Here is a 22233-nt window from a genome sequence, read left to right as displayed (position 1 = left end):
AGAGTCTTTGGTGGGGGCAGAGGTCAAATCTAGCACATTTTACAAGTGACTACATTAAGGAGAACTATAAATCCAACTGCAAAACAATGTTTTCTTTTTATCTAAGTCAATTCCAAACCTAATATGAACTTTAATATTGCAAGAGAATCTGCCAATCCATTTATGCAAATTAGTGGTACAATCAAGTACTACGAAGAAAATGTTGACTAAACTGAAGAAACTGAGATAAAGCATTCACCAGAGGAAAGTACAGATGTAAAAAATTGCTACCATAGGAATCTAAATTCATGTAATATTTATTTAATAATAGTTTTAGTTCCATAGGTCTTTATATGTTATGTCAATTTGTATCAGTGTTTATAAAGACAGGAAAAGCAACAATTTCTAAATTAGCAGGCTACATTTCTTCAAGATTTTTAAATGCAAGGCCATTTTTATAAAATATACAAATCCTAGATGAAAATGAAGGCAACAGAAAAACTGAACTTTTCACAACCAAAAATTTAGCACAACCTTAAAAACAATTTAGAAAAAAATCGTCCGTAAAAGATAAACTGCAGATCTTCATTTTATTACCCAATCTATGTCAATTCATAATTCTAAATCTTCCTACAGTATAAGATTACAGATCTTTTTTAGTGTATGTGTAAATTGTGCATTTTATCACATGTGTATGTTTCTTCAACACTATCTTTTGAAAACAGGCCATTTAAATAGACCACAATTTTTATTCTAAAAATTTCTTTCAGCTTAACTTCGGGTTGCATACAGGTGAAATGTGTTCTCAATGCATAAAAATCACAATGGATAGCAGCAAAGGACTTGGGGGGCATAGATTAAGAAGAATCTGATAATTTACATTGTCATTATTTTGCATATGATAGAAGACAACTCACACTTCTCAAGCCTTTTGGTTCTTTTTCAAGAACCAAAAATAAACTCAAGGCATGTTGGCAATACTTCCTCACCCCTAAACAAATTGGCTATTCTTTTCACCTTAATCTTGAACAGTTATGGCAGCAAAAGATTTGATAGTTATGTAAGTTTATAAACTATAGTCCAGTCTCATTTCTGGAACCCAAAGTGCAAGATGGAGGGTTCTCCTAATCTTTCAATAATTCTTCACTTTGTTTGGCAAAAGCAGCTTTTTAAATAAATCTATTGTGATATGCTGACATATAACAAAACAGCACAGGTATGGCAAAGAATGCACCTTCTGGAATTGTGATACTTGATTGGTCAGTCTGATAGGGTAAACTGCATATCCAGGTAACCGAGACCTTGAATAACAAAAAGCTCTATTTTCCCAGTGCCTGGCTGAATGTTTAATTAGATCAGCAAATTGTCCATCCACATCTGGTTGTTCATAAAAAGCAAAACCTAACATTTGAGCGCTCAATTCTAGTGTAAAGTGTTTTACTATGGGGGTGAAAGCTGGAGCTTAAAAGATAACGGTCATCAGAACTAGCTGGAGCAAGAAAAGAACCATCTGGCATTTTTGCTAGATTTCCTTCCTTCTCCCAGCATGTGATTGGTCCCCAGCACTATCCTTATTTCGCAAGTTTTTTCAACTCCTCTGTAAAGCTTGTCACAACCATAAGACCGCTACTTTCCATTGAGTCATAACTCTTGCAACCACGGGAGCAGAGTCAGGATCAAAATTCATATGATAGCACACATACTTTCAGACACATGGACATCTGTGCTGGTAAGTCCACTGATGTTCATTTGGATTTGATTATTCTGTTATGGTGAGTGTGGAGGGACATCATCATGACTCACTCTTGGGCTTTGCAACATGACACCTGTGGTGTCAATGAACAAAGCTGTACACAGACGGATCCACAAAGTTCTCTGGGGCAACGACTAGGTCCTCGTCTTCCAGATTTTCATTTTGGGAGAGAGTTCTCTCTGGATTGAGAAGGAACTGCAGAAACGGCGTCGCAGAGTCAGACACAACTGAGTGACACTTTGAGAAGGCAGGAGGAGAAAGAATAGTTCTCACTCCTTGCCCCACTCTGCGGGTTTTCTATCTATGTATGTGGCTTCCCTAGTGACTCAGTAAAGAATCTGCCTGCAAAGTGGGAGACCTGGGTTTGATCCCCAGGTTGGGAAGATCCCCTGGAGGAGGACATAGCAACCCACTCCAGTATTCTTGCCTGGGAAATCCCAAGGACTGAAGAGCCTGCCAGTCCATGGGGTCAAAAACAGTCAGACCCAGCTGAGCGACTAAACAACAAAGTTATTCCACTTAGTCCTCATAACAACCTTTCCATGTTTTGGAGATTACGATGCAGAGAAGTTAAATAACTTGCCTAAGGACACAGAACGAAGAGTTGGGTTTGTAAGTAGTTGGGAGTGCCCTGTAGTTTAGCATATTAACAAGATGAGAAAGTGCCTTTACAAATTCAAAATGTCAAGAAATACCTCCTGGACATGGGCGAACTATCCAGACAATAGCTAGGCTATCCTTCCAAAGCATACATTACCTCATTTCTAGGCACAGAATATCAAATGCAGTCTTTTTTTTTTTTTTTTAATTTGTTTATTTATTTTTGGTTGTGCTGGGTTTTCGTTGCTGCTGAGAGGGCTTTCTCTAGTTGTGGTAAGTAGGGACTGTAGGGTAAGGGAGTCAGAGAAGGCAAGGTTCAGAAAAAGAACAAGACCGGCACTTTACAGGAACAGATCACCTTTAATGAGGCGAGAAGGGGCAGTAGTCAGATTAGTGAGCTGCTGCACTAACCCAAGAAAAGAGTTAAGTATATATAGGCATATATGTGGAAATCTACTGTCTTAAGGGGGCCTGTTCTTCTCCAAGGTTGTTCAGATTAGTTCTCTCAGAAACGGCTGGGACAAGGAATTTGGAGATCCGCCAGAGGCTGGGACAGGCTGGGAGCTGGGTGTAATCAACCTTAATGTCCATTTGTTTCTTCGTTGACAGAGTTCTTTGCTTTGCATAGAATGGTGGGGAGGACCAGGAGGGGATTTTGAGCGGTGTAACTTTCCTTCAGGGACTACCCTCCATTGTGGTGCCCCGGGTTCACAGGACTCTAGGTGCATCCGCTCAGTTGCTTGGAGGCATGTGAAATCTTCCCAGACCAGGGATCAATCCTGTGTCCCCTGCACTGGCAGGCAAATTCCTAGCCCCTGTACCAGGAGGGAAGTCCCAAGCACAGCCTTGAGGCATAAGTCCAATAACTACAGGTTCGTGTTCATTGAGGAAAGATGCAAATCTCCATTCTGAGATTCTGAACTCTTCAATTATTTTGTTCTCAGCACACAGTTTCAGTCTGAAGACTGAAAATATTTTCAGACATCATTCTGTGTTGGATCTGGATTGGAAGAATGAACCAAGGCTTTGAATCTTATTTCCTCCATTTTGATACAAGCCTCCTCAGAGTTTCATGGTCAAGAGGCTAAGGGGTAGGACTATAGTGATGACTGCCAAGGGAAGTGGACCTTATTGATCTTCCAGAAGTCACATCTTTCAAAACTACTGGTGCTGAGGAGAGGAGCTCCCAGAGGGTGTGATCCTCTTGCCTCTCTGCTTTTGTTCTGCAGAAAGCCGCCTTTTTAAGGTACCCATTAGGCTTTCACTCTTTGATCTATTTTGTTCTACCTTTTTCATCTTCCCTGTTGATATCCCAGCTGGCCATGTCTTGACCATAGCAGCTACCAAATAAGGAATCATGTTTCCCAAACTTACTGGCTAGTGATGGTTGCTGTGCTACCATGAAATCAGCTTCATCCTTTTATTCAGGTTCAACGATTTCCAAAAGGTTTTAAAACAAATTTTCTTCGTTATGACTGGTTAGCTAATCTGGGGGGTGGAAGTCGATCTCTCTCTGGAACATTATCCGCAAACATCTGATGAGCCTGTGGTGCTACATCTGTGTATTCTTCCAGCTTCATTGAACCATTTGGAGCCATTTTTCCAGCGGCAACAGCGCGGTGGTGGCGGCGGCGGCGGCGGCGGCGGCGGCGGCCAGAGCGTGTCTCAGGCTCCCTCACCAAGCGCTGGCGCAACTGCTGCGAAATATGTATTTGTTTCAAGCCGCTAAGTTGGTGGTAATTTGCGAGACAGTAACAGAAAACTAATGCACTATTAGCGGTGTTATTAGGGTGGCAAAGTTTGGGATTGCGGTGGAAGAGGCATCTGGTTTGTTTTAGATGATTCTGAATTTTGAATTGCTACCCATAAAAGGGAAAAAATAAAACAAAACAAAAAAAGTAAACAGAAATCGGTGTGAAAGAACACACAAAATCACCCCCTTCAACGCCTAGGTCAGGCCTTCTTGGTCACCTTTCTCCAGTCTGAAGTGATTGTTCCCTCCTCAGATATTTACAGACATGATGTATTTTATCACCTTAATAATACTATTCTTTTTTATGCTCTAGTGGCTTTCTGTGTCTAACTGGGCTTCAATTTCCTTGAGGGCAAAGATCTTCTCTTGTTGATTTTTGCATCCCCCACAGTGCCTTGCACAGACTCTAGTAAATGTTACTTGATTGGCCAAAGAAGATGGTTTTATCTGATAAGTCCTTCAAACTAAACCCTCCAGGTGCTACTCCTGGAAAGCACCTGGAAGGGGTTCTTGAGATTCCAACGGGGGAGGGGGGGTGTTTCCTTATTGATTCACAGCTTTCCACTACCCAGCTTTCCCCAGCAGCATCCCTTGACTCCTCTCTCAGGAGAAGGAAACTTAGACACAAGTATGGATGGGCCAAATAGCTGGCCCAGCTGGCAACATAACCTGGCATTGAAGAAGAATTTTACTTAATTAGCTAAGCACCCTCTAATCAGGAAGGCCTAAACATCTGCCAGTGGAATTTGAGAAGTCTGTTATAAAAGTTGAAAAGCTGATTTTATTCACCACAGATCAAACTCTTGTAGTGAGGGGTGGGGCACTGGGGGGGGGGAGTGGAGGTGGGGGAAGGTTTTACCAGTTAAATCAAATTAAGAGAAGAAGCTGGTGCCCAATTTCCTGGAGAGTTTGTGTAGTGAACTTTTTCTTTTTCACTGCACCTGACTTTTAATTATGGATGTAATAGAAGAAACTATCAATATTACAAATTTCTTCTGCACTCATATACATAATTAACAGTATGTGAACTGTCTCAAAGAAATTAAAGCAAAATTTGAGGACTTAAGTTTTTTTTAAAAAATAAGTGTGGTCAAAAAAAAAAAAAAAAAAATAAGTGTGGTCAGATGCCTAGGTAGTAGAAACATTTTGAATAAACTCACAGACTTGTTTTCTTAGATCAAGGACTATTTTTGGGGAAATAAAAAGCCTTTGGGGAAAAAAAAAGCCTTTGAGAGACCCAGCTTCTTGCCTCCACTGGTTTGTAATTTCTTGCTAATGTGGCAAGCTACTTTAATCCTTTCTGGAACAAGAGATGCAATATAAATTAATACCAATGTGACAAAACGTCTGAACAGTGGACTTGAAACTGCCGGAGGATCATAAAGAACTGATTTGTTCAAGGAAGCGGAGCAGTTTAGTCTTTATTTAGACGTGTGGTTTAGGTAGATGGCAAATGAATCCATTTATCATTGTTGAGCTGCCTTGAGTTAAATGGTAGCACCGATTGTAACAATTTGCAAAGCAACATGGTGGAAATGAAGTCAACTCGGAAGGGTCATGGATTTTGAAGAATATGAATCTTTAACATTTTTATTGGCTGCTGCCTTTGGAGTGCAAATTGTCAGCATGTCCCTGAGTTGTGAAGCATTTGCCGTAATACTGTGGGCAAAATTATCGTGAACACCAAGAGGATTTGGAACTTTCGGGCTACATGGCCAAAATCTGAGATGCTTGGCCCTGAGAAACTCAATCCTTTTCATCAAAGCGCTTAAACCAATGGCTGGAATCAGAACTAAGACGTGTTCAAATTGGAACTCTCCGCTGTTTTGAATTCTAGCCTTTGAAATATAACCATTTAAATTTACTTGCTCAGAATTGATTCATCATCCTTGCAACTATACGAATGAAGTTGATGAAACTTTTGCATATGCCTTTGGCATTCCTATTAAAATCTATGCTCTTTGCTAGGTAATAGACTATACCACTGGCCAAAATGTACCACTTAAGTGTATAGTTTCTTTTAAACCATCCGCTTCGCTAGTAAAAAAACTTCGTGGCTCCTGTCCCAGACAGTGCCCTAACAGCCAGTGGGGTTGACAGGGCTGCTCGCATGCGCTCTCGACATAATCGTGTTTGTCGCAATGGGCCCTGCGCGGAAGGTTACATACGAGCGATTGACTTTGATTATAGTCATTTTGTTGGTAGCACTGGTTACCGCGCTACTTCCGCGCTGGTACTTGATTGTAACAGAAAGTAGTTCCGGCCCGTGTTGTTTCGGCCGAGGAGCCGTCGCCGCCATTTCAAGATCGTGAGAGGTAGATGGCCAACCAGAGTTCTAGGGTTCGAAAGCTGTAACTGTTGCTGCTGCTTAAGCCTGCCAAAGCACTGGTACGGCTGCTGCCCTCGTGCTACTACCTCTAGAAACATTCTTGCCAGTAGTGGCGGCTGCAGGATTCAATTACCACCTTCTCACACTCGCTTTAGAAGCTCCAGATGGCGTCTTCCGTGGGCAACGTGGCCGACAGCACAGGTACCGGTGTCTGTTCCACCTTGGCAGACGCCCCCTTGGGGTCTCGCGCCGTCTTCTGCCTCTCATCACTCCCTCCCCTCTGGCCATCCCCATTGCATCAGCGGCATCGCTAAGCTTTTCGGCGTCTAGCGGCATCTGATCTGGGTTTTCTGCTGTCGTCTGGTCCTAAAACATTTTCTTTCGCTTGCTTGCTTTTTGCTTCCTTTCTTGCTTTGTAATCCTATACATTTTCTAGCCTTCTGCTCTCTCGGGACCCTTCTACACCTGCGCGCTTAGACTGTCTCAGAATGGACTGCATTGGAATCCCAAGCTGCCTTTCATTCTCCTTCGCAGTCGTTTTTTCCTAAATTCAGCTCAGCTCACCGCCCCCTTCTCGTCCCCCTCCACCCCGCTCCCCTTAGCCCGATTTGGTGGTCCTCTGTCAATCGAGGGCGGAGGTGCCGTTCCAATGTAATCGTATCCTCACTTTGCATCACCCCAAGGACGAGCGCAAGCTCCTGGGTGCGCTCCGAGTAACCTCTACAACAGGGGATTTTGAGCAGCACCGCGCCTGGCAGCGCCTGTCTGCTGTGCCTTGGGTTGAGCGGCCCCGGTTTCGATTGGAAATTTCCAGGGGTTCCTTTTGCCATCGCCCAATTCCACTCGCTGCCCCCAGCCTGGATTTCCCACCCTGTCCTCCTCCCTCCGCTCCCGCGGGGAGCCACACCCTTTGCTTCGCGAGGTTGCCAGCCCTGCGGTCCGCTTCCTACCCTCGGGGAGAAACCACTCTAGTGCTGGGGCTTTGGCGTTGACCACCCTGCCCGCCCGATTCTCGCTTTGTGTTACTTTCTCCTTGTATTCCTCCGCCGCTGTCTCTGGGTCTTCCATCCCCATTCTTTAGCCCGGTATTTCTTTATTCATAGGGGGTATATTTTTTTGAGTTTTCATCCCTGCTTGAAGAGTTTGTAAAGCAACTGGAGTGTAGCTGCACAAGTGCAAGGCGGTTGCCCTTTTAGACAATTAGTCTGAGAGCATTTAGTACTAAAAATAAGAAAACTCCAAATTATAGGAGTGTCCTTCAGCTGCCTTTCCGTATTGAGGCTATTTGGGGCGGGAGGGAGGGGGGGATTGGGCTGCGGTTCTAAGGTTTCCCACGAGGTTATTTTTTTGTTGGTTTCTCAGTTGAGATATGTCAAGGGTTTTATTGTTCTTGGGACATTGTGCACTAAGAGATGACTCTTCAATTGTATCTTATATTTGACTGTAGGTAGTGGGATTGGTAGTGTTCCCCTCCCGCTCAGGGATTTTTTTAAAGATTGAAGAGTCTGTCCTAGATTTTCTTGTTCTAGCTTGCCCTTTTCTTTATTTTTTTGGCCACACCATGCGGCTTGCGGGATCTTAGTTCCCCGGGCCAGGCATGGAACCTGTGCCCCCTGAATTGGGAGCGCAGAGTCTTAACCGCTGGACTACCAATGAAGTCCCTGCTTGCCCTTTTCTACCTGTTATTTTATTTGAGAAAGTTGTCATTTCTAGTGTTAAAATAGCAGATAGGCGGCTTTTGAAAAGTTGATAAAGTATGGGTTAAAAATAAAGAGCAAGGGAGTTCTAGAGACTTGCTTAAAATGTGATTTTCTAGTTTCTGTAAAAGGTATAACCGTCCACAAACGTGGATGCGGTTCTCTCTGTTCTTAACGTTAGTTGTCAGCTAGCTGTGCCTTGTTAGGAAATTTACTTTACTTTCCCGAGTATACAGTTGATTTACCAGGTCTAATGATTGAGGGTCTAGGCTCGATATGAACTTCCCACTTGGACCTTGGTAGAATTTAAGTATTTAATTTGTAGAAAGTTTCTTACTCTGTCTCGTGAAAGTACTGTGGTCAAATTCCCAAGTAATGTATTATTGTTCAAGTATTTACACTTGAGACTTAGGCAGCTTGTCATTGTTTTCCCGTCTCTGGGCTTTAGCTGTATATCCTTTATCTTTTTGTATCTGAACAAAGTCACACACAGCAAAGTGCTTTCATTTATTATTAATTCTGTTGCACTTTATCAAATGGTTTTATATTTTAGCATTTTCCCATTCTTTTAAAAAATCATTGCAGTTTAGGTAACTGCTTAGATTATACAGGGTTGTTTGCAGTGTTTTAGTCCTTTTAGTCTGTATCAGAGCTCTTTGGAAAATGCTAGTGTTAAACCAATGTGGGTGGGATTTAGCTAATTTGGTCTCAGTGTGAGTTTGGAATGGTACAGGAGCAATACAATATTATCTTGGGTCTTGATTTAAAATGTTTGACCCCTTTAAATATTTTGGCTCTTGACAGATGAATTCATCTTGTTTGTTTATCAGCTGTTTTAAAAATAGCACCTTGACTTTTAGTTTTTTCCCCTTATGCCTGTTTCTAGTGTCACCCTTAAGATATTTAAAAATTAAGTTGTGAAATAATACAAAAGCATGAATATAATTTGAAGAGTTAACCACACATCTGGTGTCCCCACCCAGGTTAAGAGGTAGATTGTTACCAGTACCCCCCCCCCCAAATCCAACCTAAAACATGGGACAAAGTATTAAGTTTCCCAGTAGGTTATTCTGACATTATTACATCTATGTGACCTCGCAAATCACATGTTTTATATTTCATTTCTCTATGTTAACTGAAGTATAAGGAATAATGTTTAGTGAATCTTTAGATGCTACATCTGATTTGTAATTTAAAATACCAAGTATTTTTGGTCATAAAATTTTTTTTTTATTTGCAAGTAAATATTGCATTTGCAAGTAAATATTTCTGTCTAGGCGGGGAATTCTAAAAATGCCAATTCTGCACCTAATGTTAACTTGGGGGTATCGAGAACGTGCAGAACATTCTAGTGCTTTACATAGTTTCAAGCGTTTTCATCTTTAAGTTTAATATACCATATTTTTACATTTTTTTGTTTGCATTTCTAACTTTTTGTTTTCCCCCCTCCTTCCCTCAAATGTTTTGATGATTCTCCAGAACCAACGAAACGTATGCTTTCCTTCCAAGGGTTAGCTGAGTTGGCACATCGCGAATATCAGGCAGGAGATTTTGAGGCAGCTGAGAGACACTGCATGCAGCTCTGGAGACAAGAGCCAGACAATACTGGTGTGCTTTTATTACTTTCATCTATACACTTCCAGTGTCGAAGGCTGGACAGGTAGGAGATGTGGGGGTGATGCTGGTGATTGCTGCCTCTGAGTGCTGAGCTTGAAAAATGTGCCTTAAATATCTGAACTTGAAATTTTTCCAGTTCTGGGTTTCACCTGAAGCCACCAACGCACATCTGCTCTCTTGCCCACTTGTGATAGGCCCAGCTGCCAGTTTTCCTCCCTTCTTTTGTGGTGGTGGTTATATTATTGGTATAACTAGGGACCTTTTCTAGATTTTTCCACCTACGTCGGCGGCTTTTTTAGAACTCTTTTTCAGGTAATAAATTATTCTTGGTCTACATCTGAGCATCCAGTCTCACCTTTGTAAGATGTGTCACCTTGAGGGACCGAAGTGGTCAGAGATAATAGTGATATGTTGTGGTAGGAGGTGCATATGTAGTTCAAGTTGCAAATGCCATCATTAAATCATTATGCTGTACTACTTTTAGCTAATCAGTTGAATTAATCAAAAGGGAAGAATCTGTGTTCTTGGTCTTTTAATAAATTGTCACTTTGGCTTATTTAGACATTTAAAGATGTGAATCATTGAATCTTACCAGCAAATGGAAAATGAGACTCACGCACATAGCATTTTCATTCTTGATCTTATTGATCATTGTTTACAGTGAGGCAGTTTGGTAATGAGACTAGTTAAGAATTTTATCTCTTAAGAAAAAAGTGTTCCGATTTGAACTCCGAATGCCTCCACGTCTGAAAAGCTTTGATTTCCACAATTTTTCCTTCTTTGAGCTAGTTAAAAGATAATATTTTATTATGTAATGAGCAGTACACAGGATCTTCAAAAACTGTTGCGTAAGGGCCATACCTTCTTTCTGTAACATGCATACCCATGCATCAACACTTTTCCCCTTTTCCAGATCTGCCCACTTTAGTACTCTGGCAATTAAACAGAACCCCCTTCTGGCAGAAGCCTATTCAAATTTGGGGAATGTGTACAAGGAAAGAGGGCAGTTGCAGGAAGCAATTGAGCATTACCGGCATGCATTGCGTCTCAAACCAGATTTCATCGATGGTTATATTAACCTGGCAGCTGCTTTGGTAGCAGCAGGCGACATGGAAGGGGCAGTACAAGCTTACGTCTCTGCTCTTCAGTACAATCCTGTGAGTATAATTTTAATGGTTATTATTTTTCTTTCGCAAAAGCCTAGAAAGAAACATAGTTTGATACTTTAGACACTAAAATAGGTTTTTTTGCGTGGAATAAAGTCAAGAGTTTGGAAATGTTTAGTTTACTTAAAATGATGAAATTGCTTTGACCCAGACCTGCGTTGTCGTCTTTAAAAAATTCATTTTATTTAGCAAGCTATTAGCATAAAAATTACCTTATTGCACGAGAGTCTTACATCTATTTTTAGAATGCCTGTAAAAGTACAGAACACATGATATTGTTTCTTTGGGCTCTTTTGATTAAATTTGGATAATTTCTGCTATAATGTATTCACAACAGGTAATTGATTTTCAAGGAATAGTGGTAGCAGGGCCTTAATCTGTAATGTAGAATAGTTAAAATGAGATGTCAGTATATGGATCCATAACATGAAAACTAGGCTGCAAATTTTTTCCCTCAATATCCTATTCTCTCTTCTTTCAACATAATTAGAAGTGGTAAAATAGAGGCAATAGTATGCACACAAGGCTTTTGATTAGTCCTTAAAATTTTTTTTATCTAAGTTGCAGATGTTTTCTGGGAAGCAAGTGAGGCCCAGTTGGCAGACACGTTCAGTGTGTTAGGGTCTCTGAAAGGTACACAGAAAAAGTAAGACTTGCCCTTAGAACTTTTGATGTAGTTAGGGAAATCAGATAGACATAAATTTAAGAGGAAAGTGATAGATTATAGGAATCCAGAAAAAAATTAAGAATATGTTTCTAAGCTACTTTTAGCTTTGCAGCAACCCAGGAAGTGGTTAATAGTTAACTATTATGGCTACCATTTATTTAAAGTCTACTATGTGCTCAGACACTGTGCCAGTCAGACATTGGTCTTTCTTAAATGCTCACAATGATCTTTCAAAGTAGATGGTATTCCAGTTTTATCACTTAAAAGTAATGGAGGGGTTATGTAACTTGGGAGCAAACAGAATGAAGAAGTGGATATTGAAACCTGAGTGAGTATCTTGAAAGCAAACACTGAAGAGAGAAGAAATACAAGATAAAAAGGGGAAGAAGTGCTCAGAGGGCATTCATTCCTTAAGATAGCCCTTGAGCACAGTGTGAAAACCATTCTGCTATCCCTTAATCCTTATTTTACAGGTAGGAGACTGAAGCTTAATTTAGTAGTTTATGCAAAGATCTGAAATTTTATCCGGACACTATTTATCAGGACATCTATTAACAGTTGTTTTTTTTGAGGTAATTTTGAGTGTAAAATTTTAAATTTCATTTATTGTTTTTTGCATGGATACAATGTATCCTTCTTGGAGGTAGCCGATACTAATTTCTTAGATATCCTTTCGGAGGTACTCAATGGATATATATGTAAATTTAGAGGACCTCTTGTAATTTTTATTGCAGTACTATCTAGCTAGTTACAGAAAGTTTTAGGTACCCCTGTATGTGCTACTGCTGGGGCTTGGACCTTGTTCTTGCCAAGGTTCAGGGTTCACTTGTGCATCTAATTGTGATAGTAAGTTCTTTCCCTTTATTAATTAGGTTGGTCCCATCCTTCACTTGTTGATTGCATATACATTCATTTGTGTCCTCTTACAAATGACATTTGGGCCGTGGGCCCAAAGGTCTTGAACTCTGATCCCCTTTGCTCAGGTTTCTACATGTGTGGCAGAGCAGTCATTGGTGCTGACAGTATACCAAACTGCAGGAGTATGATGAGAAAGGAAAACTAAAGTGGGAGATGGAACCATGCGTTTCAGTATCTAACCTGTTAACAGAAAACTTATCATTGTGCCCTACCAAAGAAGTAAGATAATATGAAAATAAGTCATGGGACTACCCTTAAAGGTATTGAACAGCTGTGCATTCCTTGGTTTTGTTTCTACTAGTGAAAGGTGCTGCTTTATTTCTCTCTCTTTACCAGTAAGAATGAGAAAGAGATTGTGCCTACCGCCTTGATTTCACCTAAGTATATCGTAGTGATCGTGCTTTAATTCATTTCAGTGTATCTTGTCTTAACTAGATTTAAGAGCTTCCCAATGCACTCTGCGTGCTCAGTTGTGTCCGACTCTGTGGTACTGTGAACAGCCTGCAGGCCAGTCAGGCTCCTCTGCCCATGGAATTTTCCAGGCAAGAATACTGGAGTGGGTTACCATTTCCTCCTCGAGGGGATCTTCCTAACCTAGGGATCGACCCCGCATCTCCTGTGTCTCCTGCATTGGCAGGCAGATTCTTTACCACTGTGCCACCTGGGAAGCTCCTATCTAGATTAAAGCTTACTGTCAGATGTCTTTGTCAATTCAGGACTGACAGAGAAACTTGAGTCTGTTCCTAAATTGTGCTTCTGTGGCAGTGCATTGCTGGCCTGAATCAGAGTTGTAGTTGGCATTCTATGAGAAATAAAGTCAGGTTATTTTGGTTTTGCAGTAGTGAAAAAGTAAAATGTTAAGGTGGTAGTCTTGGCAACATGTTTTCTCTTTTTCGTTTGTCTCTTTAGGTTAATGGTATGTCAATTTGGAAGTTATTCTCTGACTTGGTTATAGAAATTACTTTTAAGAAGTAGAGCTGTTGATATTTTTACATTCTGAATTGGCTTCCATAATGTTGGGTGATTTAATAATTTCACTAAAATTTTAGTCCATTGTATTTGAATATGCTATTGCAGCTAGTAATCTCCACATGATGACTCACTAGAGTTGCCCATACTTGACAATCCCTTTTATGAATTATGTAAAAAATGTTCTTTGTAAAATGGCTGTAACGCTGAGTTGCTGTAAGGAGCCCTGTTTCTGATTCTATAGATTGTACTTCTGTTTTGATTGTGAATGCATAGCCCTGAGATCTGCTGGCATCCTGACCATCAAGTGTTACTGTCTTTTGTTAGTTGTTACTGTTGCAAGCCTCCCTCATATAGCTAAACTGTAGAAGAACTTAAACAGTCATCCCTTGGTATCCATGGGGGATTGGTTCCAGAATCTGTGGGTGCTCAAGCCCTTTATATATACCTTACCACTATATAAAGTAGTGTAGTATAGTTAGTTGACTCTTCATGTCCACGGCTTCCTCACCTGAAGATTCGGAGGGTTGATTGTATTTCTATCCCTCTCTGCTTTTTTTTTTTGTTGTTTGCTGTGCATATGTGACGTTTATTTGAGTACTAAGTGTATGTACAATACTTTGTTAGGAATTGGGGAGATGTGTTGGAGGGGGGGTTGTGGATTATAACATGAGCAGGACCTGACCCATAAAGGAAAAAAGTTGTAAGCTCCTCAGATGATTATTCTTAGAGTATTAATCATGAGGTTTTCTCGAGTAGATGCTTATAACCTAAGCATTCTGTAGGAAGGTAAATAGCAAGTAGACTTCCTTATCTGAAGTGGTGAGTCAAGTAGTGACAAGTAAGTGTAGTAGAGGCGAGTCAATTGGAAGATTTAGAAAGAATAGAGAGGCTGAGGAGTTTGAATTTAATTTGAGAGGCAATTGAGAACTACTGTAGGCTTTTATCAACCCGATTTTATTTCCCATCTATATAGATGTTGGGTGTTGGCGGTGGGAGGCTCTAGGAGGAGAGGTGGGAAATAGATGCTATCTTAGGAAGGGTGGTTGTACAGGAAATTCTTACTCATTTCCATCTTACCTTTATTCATGCTATTTTCCCTTGTCTACAATGCCCTCCTCTTTTGTCTGTTAAAACCCTACTCATCCTTAAGGCCCAGCTTTTAATTTCTCCTTTGAGTTCATTTACTTCTCTAAAATTCTTTACAGTTATGTGGCTGGTTAATATGTATGGGTTTAGTGTTGCATGAACAAAAGTTTGCTATAAGAAACATACCAGATTAACCATCATTAGCATCTATATCTACTTTGTGTTTAAAAATCAGTTGGTAATTCTGAAACACTGTAGAATGGATAAAAATTATTTTGTGATCATAACTCTTTGTGAACTAGGCTATTTTTGCAGCATTCCCTGTAATCAGAAATACTGTTGAAGTTTAAAACTAGAAGCAGCAGAAAAGTAGCTTGTAAAATTTATCCAAGTAAAGTGAAGGCTAAGCTGTCTTGGGGAAATAAAAGTAAAACTCAAAGCAAGGGCTTCCCTGGTGGCTCAGTGGTAAAGAATCTGCCTGCCAATGCAGGAGACACTGGTTCAATCCCTGATTTGGGAAGATCCCACATGCTGAGGAGCAACTAAAGTGCGTGCACCACACCTATTGAGCCTGTGCTCTAGAGCCTGGCAGCTGCAACTACTGAGCCCACGTGAGGCAACTACTGAAGCCCGTGCACCTTAGAGCCTGTGCTGCACAAGAGAAGTCACTGCAATGAGAAGCCCATGCACTGCAACTAGAGAGTAGCCTGTTCTTCACAACTAGAGAAAAACCCATGCTGCAATGAAGACCCAGCACCGCCAAAAATAAATAAAATTTTAAAAAAGCAATGTTTTACATGGGAAAAAATATGTATGTGTCTTTCCACATAGATTGTAGGCTCTTTGAAGATAAGGATTCTATTAATTTATTTCCCCACAGTTGCAGGCATATTGTTGAATAAAGGTTTGCATAAAAGATAGTAAGTTGGTGCAAAATTGTGGTCCATTGTTGAAATTTGTTGTTTGATATTGGAATACATTCTAAATAAATGTGGTTATGTTATATACATCATTTTAATGTGCATTTCTTGCATTAATTTTTTTTTTTTTGCTAATGACTTGTTAGGTTGGTGAAAAAGTAATTGTGGTTTCAGACCATGGCTTTTAAATCATTGTAACTAGGCTCAAACACATTTTTATTAATCAAAATAAGAACAATTATAATCAACACATTTTTGCTAACAAGAAATATGTTTATTCCTGTAGCATAAAAATCTGTGCTTTGGGCTTCAGTGAACTCTTGGAAAGCATTTTCTGCATTTTGCTGGTCATGGAAGCATTTTTCCCTGCAAAAAGTTGTCAAGATGCTTGAAGTGGTAGTCAGTTGGTGAGAGGTCAGGTGAATATAGCAGGTGAGGCAAAAGTTCATAGCCCAGTTCATTCAACTTTTGAAGCATTGGTTGTGTGATGTGTGGTTGGACAAGGTTGTGGAGAAAAATTGGACCCTTTTTGTTTACCAGTGCTGGCTGCAGGCATTGGAGTTTTTGGTACATCACATCGATTTGCTGAGCATACTTCTCAGATGTAATGGTTTTGCCAGGATTCAGAAAGCTATAGTGGCTCAGATGGGCAGCAGACCACCAAACAGTGACCATGACCTTTTCTGGTGCAAGTTTCACTTTGGGAAGTGCTTTGGAGCTTCTTCTCAGTCCAACCACTGAGCTGGTTGTTGCCAGTTGTCGTATAAATTCCACTTTTCAGCACATGTTGCAATCTGATTGAGAAATGGTCTGTTGTTGTTGCATAGAATAAGAGAAGACAGCACTAAAAAATGACGATTTTTTTTTCATTTTCAGTCAACTCATGAGGGATTCACTTAACTGAGCTTTTTTACCTTTCCAATTTGCTTCAAATGCCAAACGACCGTAGAATGGTCGACGTTGAGTTCTTCAGCAACTTCTTGTGTAGTTGTAAGAGGATCAGCTTTGATCGTGGTTCTCAATTGGTCATTGTCACCTTCTAGTTGTCGACCACTGTGCTGCTCCTCTTCAAGGCTCTTGTCTCCTTTGCAAAACTTCTTGAACCACTACTGCTCTGTACATTTCGTTAGGTGATCCTGGGTCAAGTGCATTGTTGATGTAGTGAGTTGTGTCTTCTTTATGACCCATTTTATAGTTGAGTAAGAAAATTGCTTGAATTTGCTTTTTGTCTAACATCATTTCCTTAGTCTAAAATAAATATAAAATACACAGCAAGTATGACAAAACCCACTGAAAAAAAAATACACAGCAAGTAATAAGTTATTAGCAAAAAGCAAATCGGGAAACACATTAAAATGATGTATAACATAACCAAATTTATTTAAGAATGTATTCCAATATTGAATAGCAAAGTTCAACAATGCAAAGCTGCAATTACTTTTGCACCAACCTAATACTTGCTGTTTATTTAATATTTGTATTTATTATATGCTTATAATTATGGCAATGATGTTAGAAAGCAAATTAGAATGATTTTCTTATTTGAGTTCAAAATGGCTTGTAAAGCAGTGGAGATGACTCAAAACAACAACACATTTGCCCAGAAATACCAGTGCAGTGGTGGTTCAAGGAGTTTTGCAAAGGGGACAAGAGCCTTGAAGAGAAGGAGCACAGTGGTCAGCAATCGGAAGGTGACAATGACCAATTAAGAACCATTATCAAAGCTGATCCTCTTAAAACTACACAAGAAGTTGCTGAAGAACCCAACGTCAATCATTCTATGGTCATTTGGCATTTGAAGCAAATTGGAAAGGTGAAAAAGCTCAGTTAAGTGAGTCCCTCATGAGATGACCGAAAATCAAGAAAATCGTCATTTTTTAGTGCTGTCTTCTCTTATTCTATGCAACAACAACAGACCATTTTTCAATCAGATTGCAACATGTGCTGAAAAGTGGAATTTATACGACAACCGGCAACAACCAGGTCAGTGGCTGGACCGAGAAGAAGCTCCAAAGCACTTCCCAAAGCGAAACTTGTACCACAAAAGGTCATGGTCACTGTTTGGTGGTCTGCTGCCCATCTGAGCCACTATAGCTTTCTGAATCCTGGCAAAACCATTACATCTGAGAAGTATGCTCAGCAGATCGATGCGATGCACCGAAGACTGCAGTGCCTGCAGCCAGCATTGGTGAACCGAAAGGGCCCAATTCTTCCAGGCCACGACACCTGACCACACATCACACAACCAATGCTTCAAAAGTTGAGCGAACTGGGCTATGAACTTTTGCCTCACCTGACTTCTCGCCAACCACCTACCACTTCTTCAAGCACCTCAATAACTTTTGCAGGGAAAATGCTTCCACACCAGCAGGATGCAGAATATGCTTTCCAAGAGTTCATCAAATTCTGAAGCACAGATTTTTATGCTACAGGAATAAATAAACTTATTTCTCATTGGCAAAAGTGTGTTGATTGTAATGATTCCTATTAATAAAGATGCTTTTGAGCCAAGTTATGGTTTAAAAATTCATAGTCTGAAACTGCAGTTACTTTTGTACCAACCTAATATTAACCTAGGAATGGATACAGTGTAGGCCAGGTTTGGAAGGTGTGATTCTTCTAGTAGATATTTTTTTGACATGACGAATGGAGCAGAATTGATGTCTTAGCTTCTTTTGAGCTTTGGGGGAGAACAGTGGTATCCTTGAATTTTGAATTTTTTTAAAAATTTTGAGTTTTATAGAAATTAGTTATTCATGCATGAATGTTTGAATTTCCAATGGGAGAATTGGATTTCACTATGATATTTAATATATGTTTTACCTTCTAAAGTTGCTTTATTATTTTATAGTGATCTTGAAGATAATCTATTTTAAACTATGGGCACTGTGTTAACTTGATTTAGCATGTTGTAATGGACCTAAATGATGTAACTAAATATTTACATATACTGGCATGTAATTAAATATGACATACACTGTCAGTACTTGGATGGCATCCATCCAAGAGTTCATAGAAACTGGAGGGTAAAATTATGCAACAGTTGACCGAGATGTATAGCCCACTAGGGTCATTGTTGGAGAAGTATTGCAAGACTTCTGATTACTATGGCTCAGAAAAGGCATAGGAATTGGTAAAAGTCCAAAGATGTATAACCACAGTAATCAGATGTAGTAGAAGGAGTTTGTAGGAATAGATTGGATTGTTCAGTCATGGTCTGCCAAAACAGAAGGGTAACCCTTAAAGTTTAGGGGAAAAAATCATACAAAGAAGATAGCAAGGTTATATAATTCATTACTTCTCAGAGTGTAAACAGGGTTAAAAAGTAGTTAGACTCATTAGAAGAGGAGAAGTCTGTAATAAGATTAATGATACCTATGAGGATTAGTGTTAGCCTTTTGTGCTTGAGGTCACAGGAAACAACCTTTCTCCCCCCAAACACCAGTCATTGTTCAATGGACAGACATATCACGTAACTCATGGAAGTGACCCAGTATGGCCAACCATAAGGGTTTTCTGTGGCAGCCTATTCTTTGCTAGCTGACTTTTGGTTCACCTGATGGATAATATACAGTCACAAAAGCTGTTTATCAGTTAAACTAATCACCTGATTCTGGAAACCATGGTATCGTTGCATATAGAATAATATATATGATGATACTTTGGCACAGTTGACTGAATTTCACTTTCTAGGCCTTAGTGTAAGGCTCTTCGACCCATGAAACAATTTAGTATGATAAGCCTACTCCCTATTGCCACTGTCTTTGCTTGTTGACTGACAAGGCAAACAAGGACAAATAAAAATTTAAGCTCACTGTCCTGACGTGTCTTTCATACTGATGAACAGACTGGTGAGTCAGATGACTAGTAACACAATTGTGCTGCTAATAAAAAGTGGAGTCAACTGCTTTTCATTATTCGCCCACTCAACTCTGATGGCACTTAATACTAATGAGTAATCTAGTGCCAGGTGCCAGGATTAAAGCTTTGGTTGGATGGTAATCCTTTTGTCTATAATAGTGAAATGAAGTCACATTTCTAAATGTGTCTGACAGCCTTAGGGTAGGTTTGCTGATAACTAATCACAGCTAAATATTTTTTTCCACTATGGAAAATTTTTGACCCTTGATACAGTAGTGGTTCATAATAACCTTGAACAAAATAGTTGAACAAACAGTTAATGCTTTTTTTAAACATGACTACCATTTGGGGAGAGGAGAACTATAGCAAGGCCCATAGTCTTATCTGAAACTGCTGGAATCAAATGTGTATTACAATTCAGAATTTTTAGGACTTTAGAAAGATGATAATACCGTATATAACCCCCAGGAGAGTCTGGAGCAGCACCTTCTAGCACAACACATATTTCTGCAGCAAAAGGTATGAGTATTCATACTGAGTGGGACCCGTAAACTCTAAATAATTTCATGCCAGTTCAAGTCAGATTTAATCATCAAGTGAGTTTTTTAAATTTTTGGAATTTGGAATTGAGGATGAGGGATTGTGGTTCTGTACTGAAATTGGTCAAGCAGTATCTCTAGTTGACAGAAAAAAATGGAGCTAGATGAATAAAAATAATTTCAAGATATCTTTGGTTGACGAAGCAGAGTGTAATTAATGCCAGAATATTTCTGGGTTTCTAGGATTTGTACTGTGTTCGCAGTGACCTGGGGAACCTGCTCAAAGCCCTGGGTCGCTTGGAAGAAGCCAAGGTAGGTGTTTGATAGAACACATTTAAACATCAGTGTTATGGAAACTTGTACTTTTTGCCAAGTCTTCAACTCTTCATTGAGCTATCTTCACAAAACAGTCCTATGAAACTGAGGAAAACTGACGGCATGAATCGCCTCAGACTAGAGCAGGGCCAGGCTTTGGCATTTCTGTTCTAAATCTGGGGGTAAAGCAAGAACCTGAACATTTTGGAGCCTTTCTGCTGACTAGATCATCTTTATAACAATGGGCTCCGTCATGATCTTGTGTGGGAATAAATAACATTCCATCAAATCTGAGGCTTGCCTGCTGGTGACAAGCAGAGCGCCTGTGATTTGGCTCAAGACTCCTATATGATGCAGGTGCCATTGAAAATGCTGCTCTTCTAAGTCCTTTGTGGCTTGTAAGTGGAGAAGAATTTCATCCAAATGTTACCCTATAATACTGGCATTTAAAGTTCTTATTTAACCTTCCTCCCTTCATCTTCCTCACCCTTTTTACAGTGGAAGAAAGGCTGTTAAATGATTGCAAGTTAATAATTGGAACATCCTCCCCCTTCTTGTCCCACTCCCTCCCCCAAGTTCCTTTTTCCTCTTTTCCAATCCTAGTTGTTTACCTTCTTTTCTTCCTTACTTCCTTCTTTTATTCTTCCCACCCCACCTCCTTAAAAAAAAGTCAGAAGGACAAAGCTGGTTTGTTTGAGAAATGGACTGATCGAAAGAAAACTTGCCAAAGTGGAAAGGTGGCTTTTAGCATTGTGTTTCCAAATAATGAATTTGAACACCAGGTTGGGTTATTAAAGCTTTTGGTATAATTTTAAATTAAATTTGTAAATGAAATTGTCTTGTTACAAGCCACCTTACGCAACCGCGCTGCAGGGGTGAGGAGTGGGGAGAAACCAGAATGCTTCTGAAACTCCCACCTGTTGCTCTGAGCCCCACGCGCATGCTAATACGTGGAGTGTATGCGCAGCGTAGCTGTCTGTTTGCTTCATCCAGGGAGGGACAAGGCTTTTCAGCACTATCTAATGTTAAAAGGCACTAGTTTTAAGTGCATAGCTCATAAATTCTGCTGACACTTTGGATTAACCTTATGTAGGTTTCCAGCTAATGAATTGTAATTGATTCCAGTCTTAGTTGATAAATCTAATTGGTAATTTATAGAACAAATATTTGATAAGCTTCTATTAATTGTCACCCCACCAAGCGGACAGCTAACATGAATTGCACTTCACTGCAGCTTTAGAGATCGGTTTAGGCTGAGACATTGCGCCTGCCTTAGGTTGCTGACTTCTTTATTTCAGAGCTCTGGAGACACCTAGTTTGAAAAATGTTACTCTGTTTTTTTGTGAGAACTTAGTGAACAAGAAAATACTCTTGAGTGAAATGCAATGTATTTCTTTTGTAATCAGTGCATTTGAAAATTCAAGCCAGCATATTCCTAGTAGATGGAAGCAAAATTCAGTGCCTTTGTAGAAAATAAAGAGCCTTTCTTCCAGCAAAATCCCTGCTGTATGCAATAGCCCTGATTAACCCTCTCCCTTCTGCATGTTTCCCATATTACAGACTTGAGACTGTCCTCATTCCCATATGTAATAGACATCCAAAGAATTTCAATTGCTTTGTTGAACTTTTACTAATGATCTTGTTTTTATTTTCTCTCTTGTTTTTGGTTTTTCACCATTGATATTGTATTTAGAAGGTTTCAGGTGGGTGAAACCTCCTATTCCATGCGTAAGGTGCCTCGCTGAAGGGAGCTCGAGGCCTGGATCTAGGGCAGACACACACCTCCTCCTCTTCCAGCAAGGAACGCACCGAAAAGTCACATGATGAGAAATATGGTAACGGGTTTGTAACTGCCACAGCAAAACAATTTGCCTCCATGCCTGAATCTTCTGTCTTGTGGCTTCAGAAACAGCTTAAAATAATTTTAATACAAGCAAGTTATGTAAGAAAATGTTTTATACTGTAGCCACAATTCTGTCAAAGATAAGTAAAAGTTAATTGATATTAAAAATTATTAGAGATAATTTACTAGTAAAAGCTTCTAACTCTTCTTGTTGTTCA

General features: G+C 39.9%; 1 protein-coding gene and 1 pseudogene across 2 annotated transcripts in view; one reads left to right on the top strand and one right to left on the bottom strand.

Moving 5' to 3' along the window:
• Positions 1 to 1111: 1111 nt before the first annotated feature.
• On the bottom strand, positions 1112 to 6384 carry LOC122690449 (annotated as a pseudogene).
• OGT (O-linked N-acetylglucosamine (GlcNAc) transferase) overlaps positions 6349 to 22233 on the top strand; it is a 41615-nt gene continuing 25730 nt past the window's right edge. Inside the window, exons 1-4 of one of the 2 annotated variants that reach the window (XM_043897813.1) lie at positions 6349 to 6615; positions 9621 to 9771; positions 10642 to 10885; positions 20101 to 20169. In XM_043897813.1, coding sequence (XP_043753748.1) covers positions 6579 to 6615; positions 9621 to 9771; positions 10642 to 10885; positions 20101 to 20169 — 501 coding nt within the window. In that variant the 5' untranslated portion in view covers positions 6349 to 6578. Of the gene's footprint in view, positions 6616 to 9590; positions 9772 to 10641; positions 10886 to 20100; positions 20170 to 22233 lie in introns of both variants that reach the window. The other variant, XM_043897812.1, reaches the window with a different exon arrangement.

The sequence above is a fragment of the Cervus elaphus genome, chromosome X (assembly GCF_910594005.1).
Source record: "Cervus elaphus chromosome X, mCerEla1.1, whole genome shotgun sequence".
Taxonomy (NCBI): domain Eukaryota; kingdom Metazoa; phylum Chordata; class Mammalia; order Artiodactyla; family Cervidae; genus Cervus; species Cervus elaphus.
Note: the sequence above shows the minus strand (reverse complement) of the source record. Positions and strands in the feature narration are given on the sequence as shown.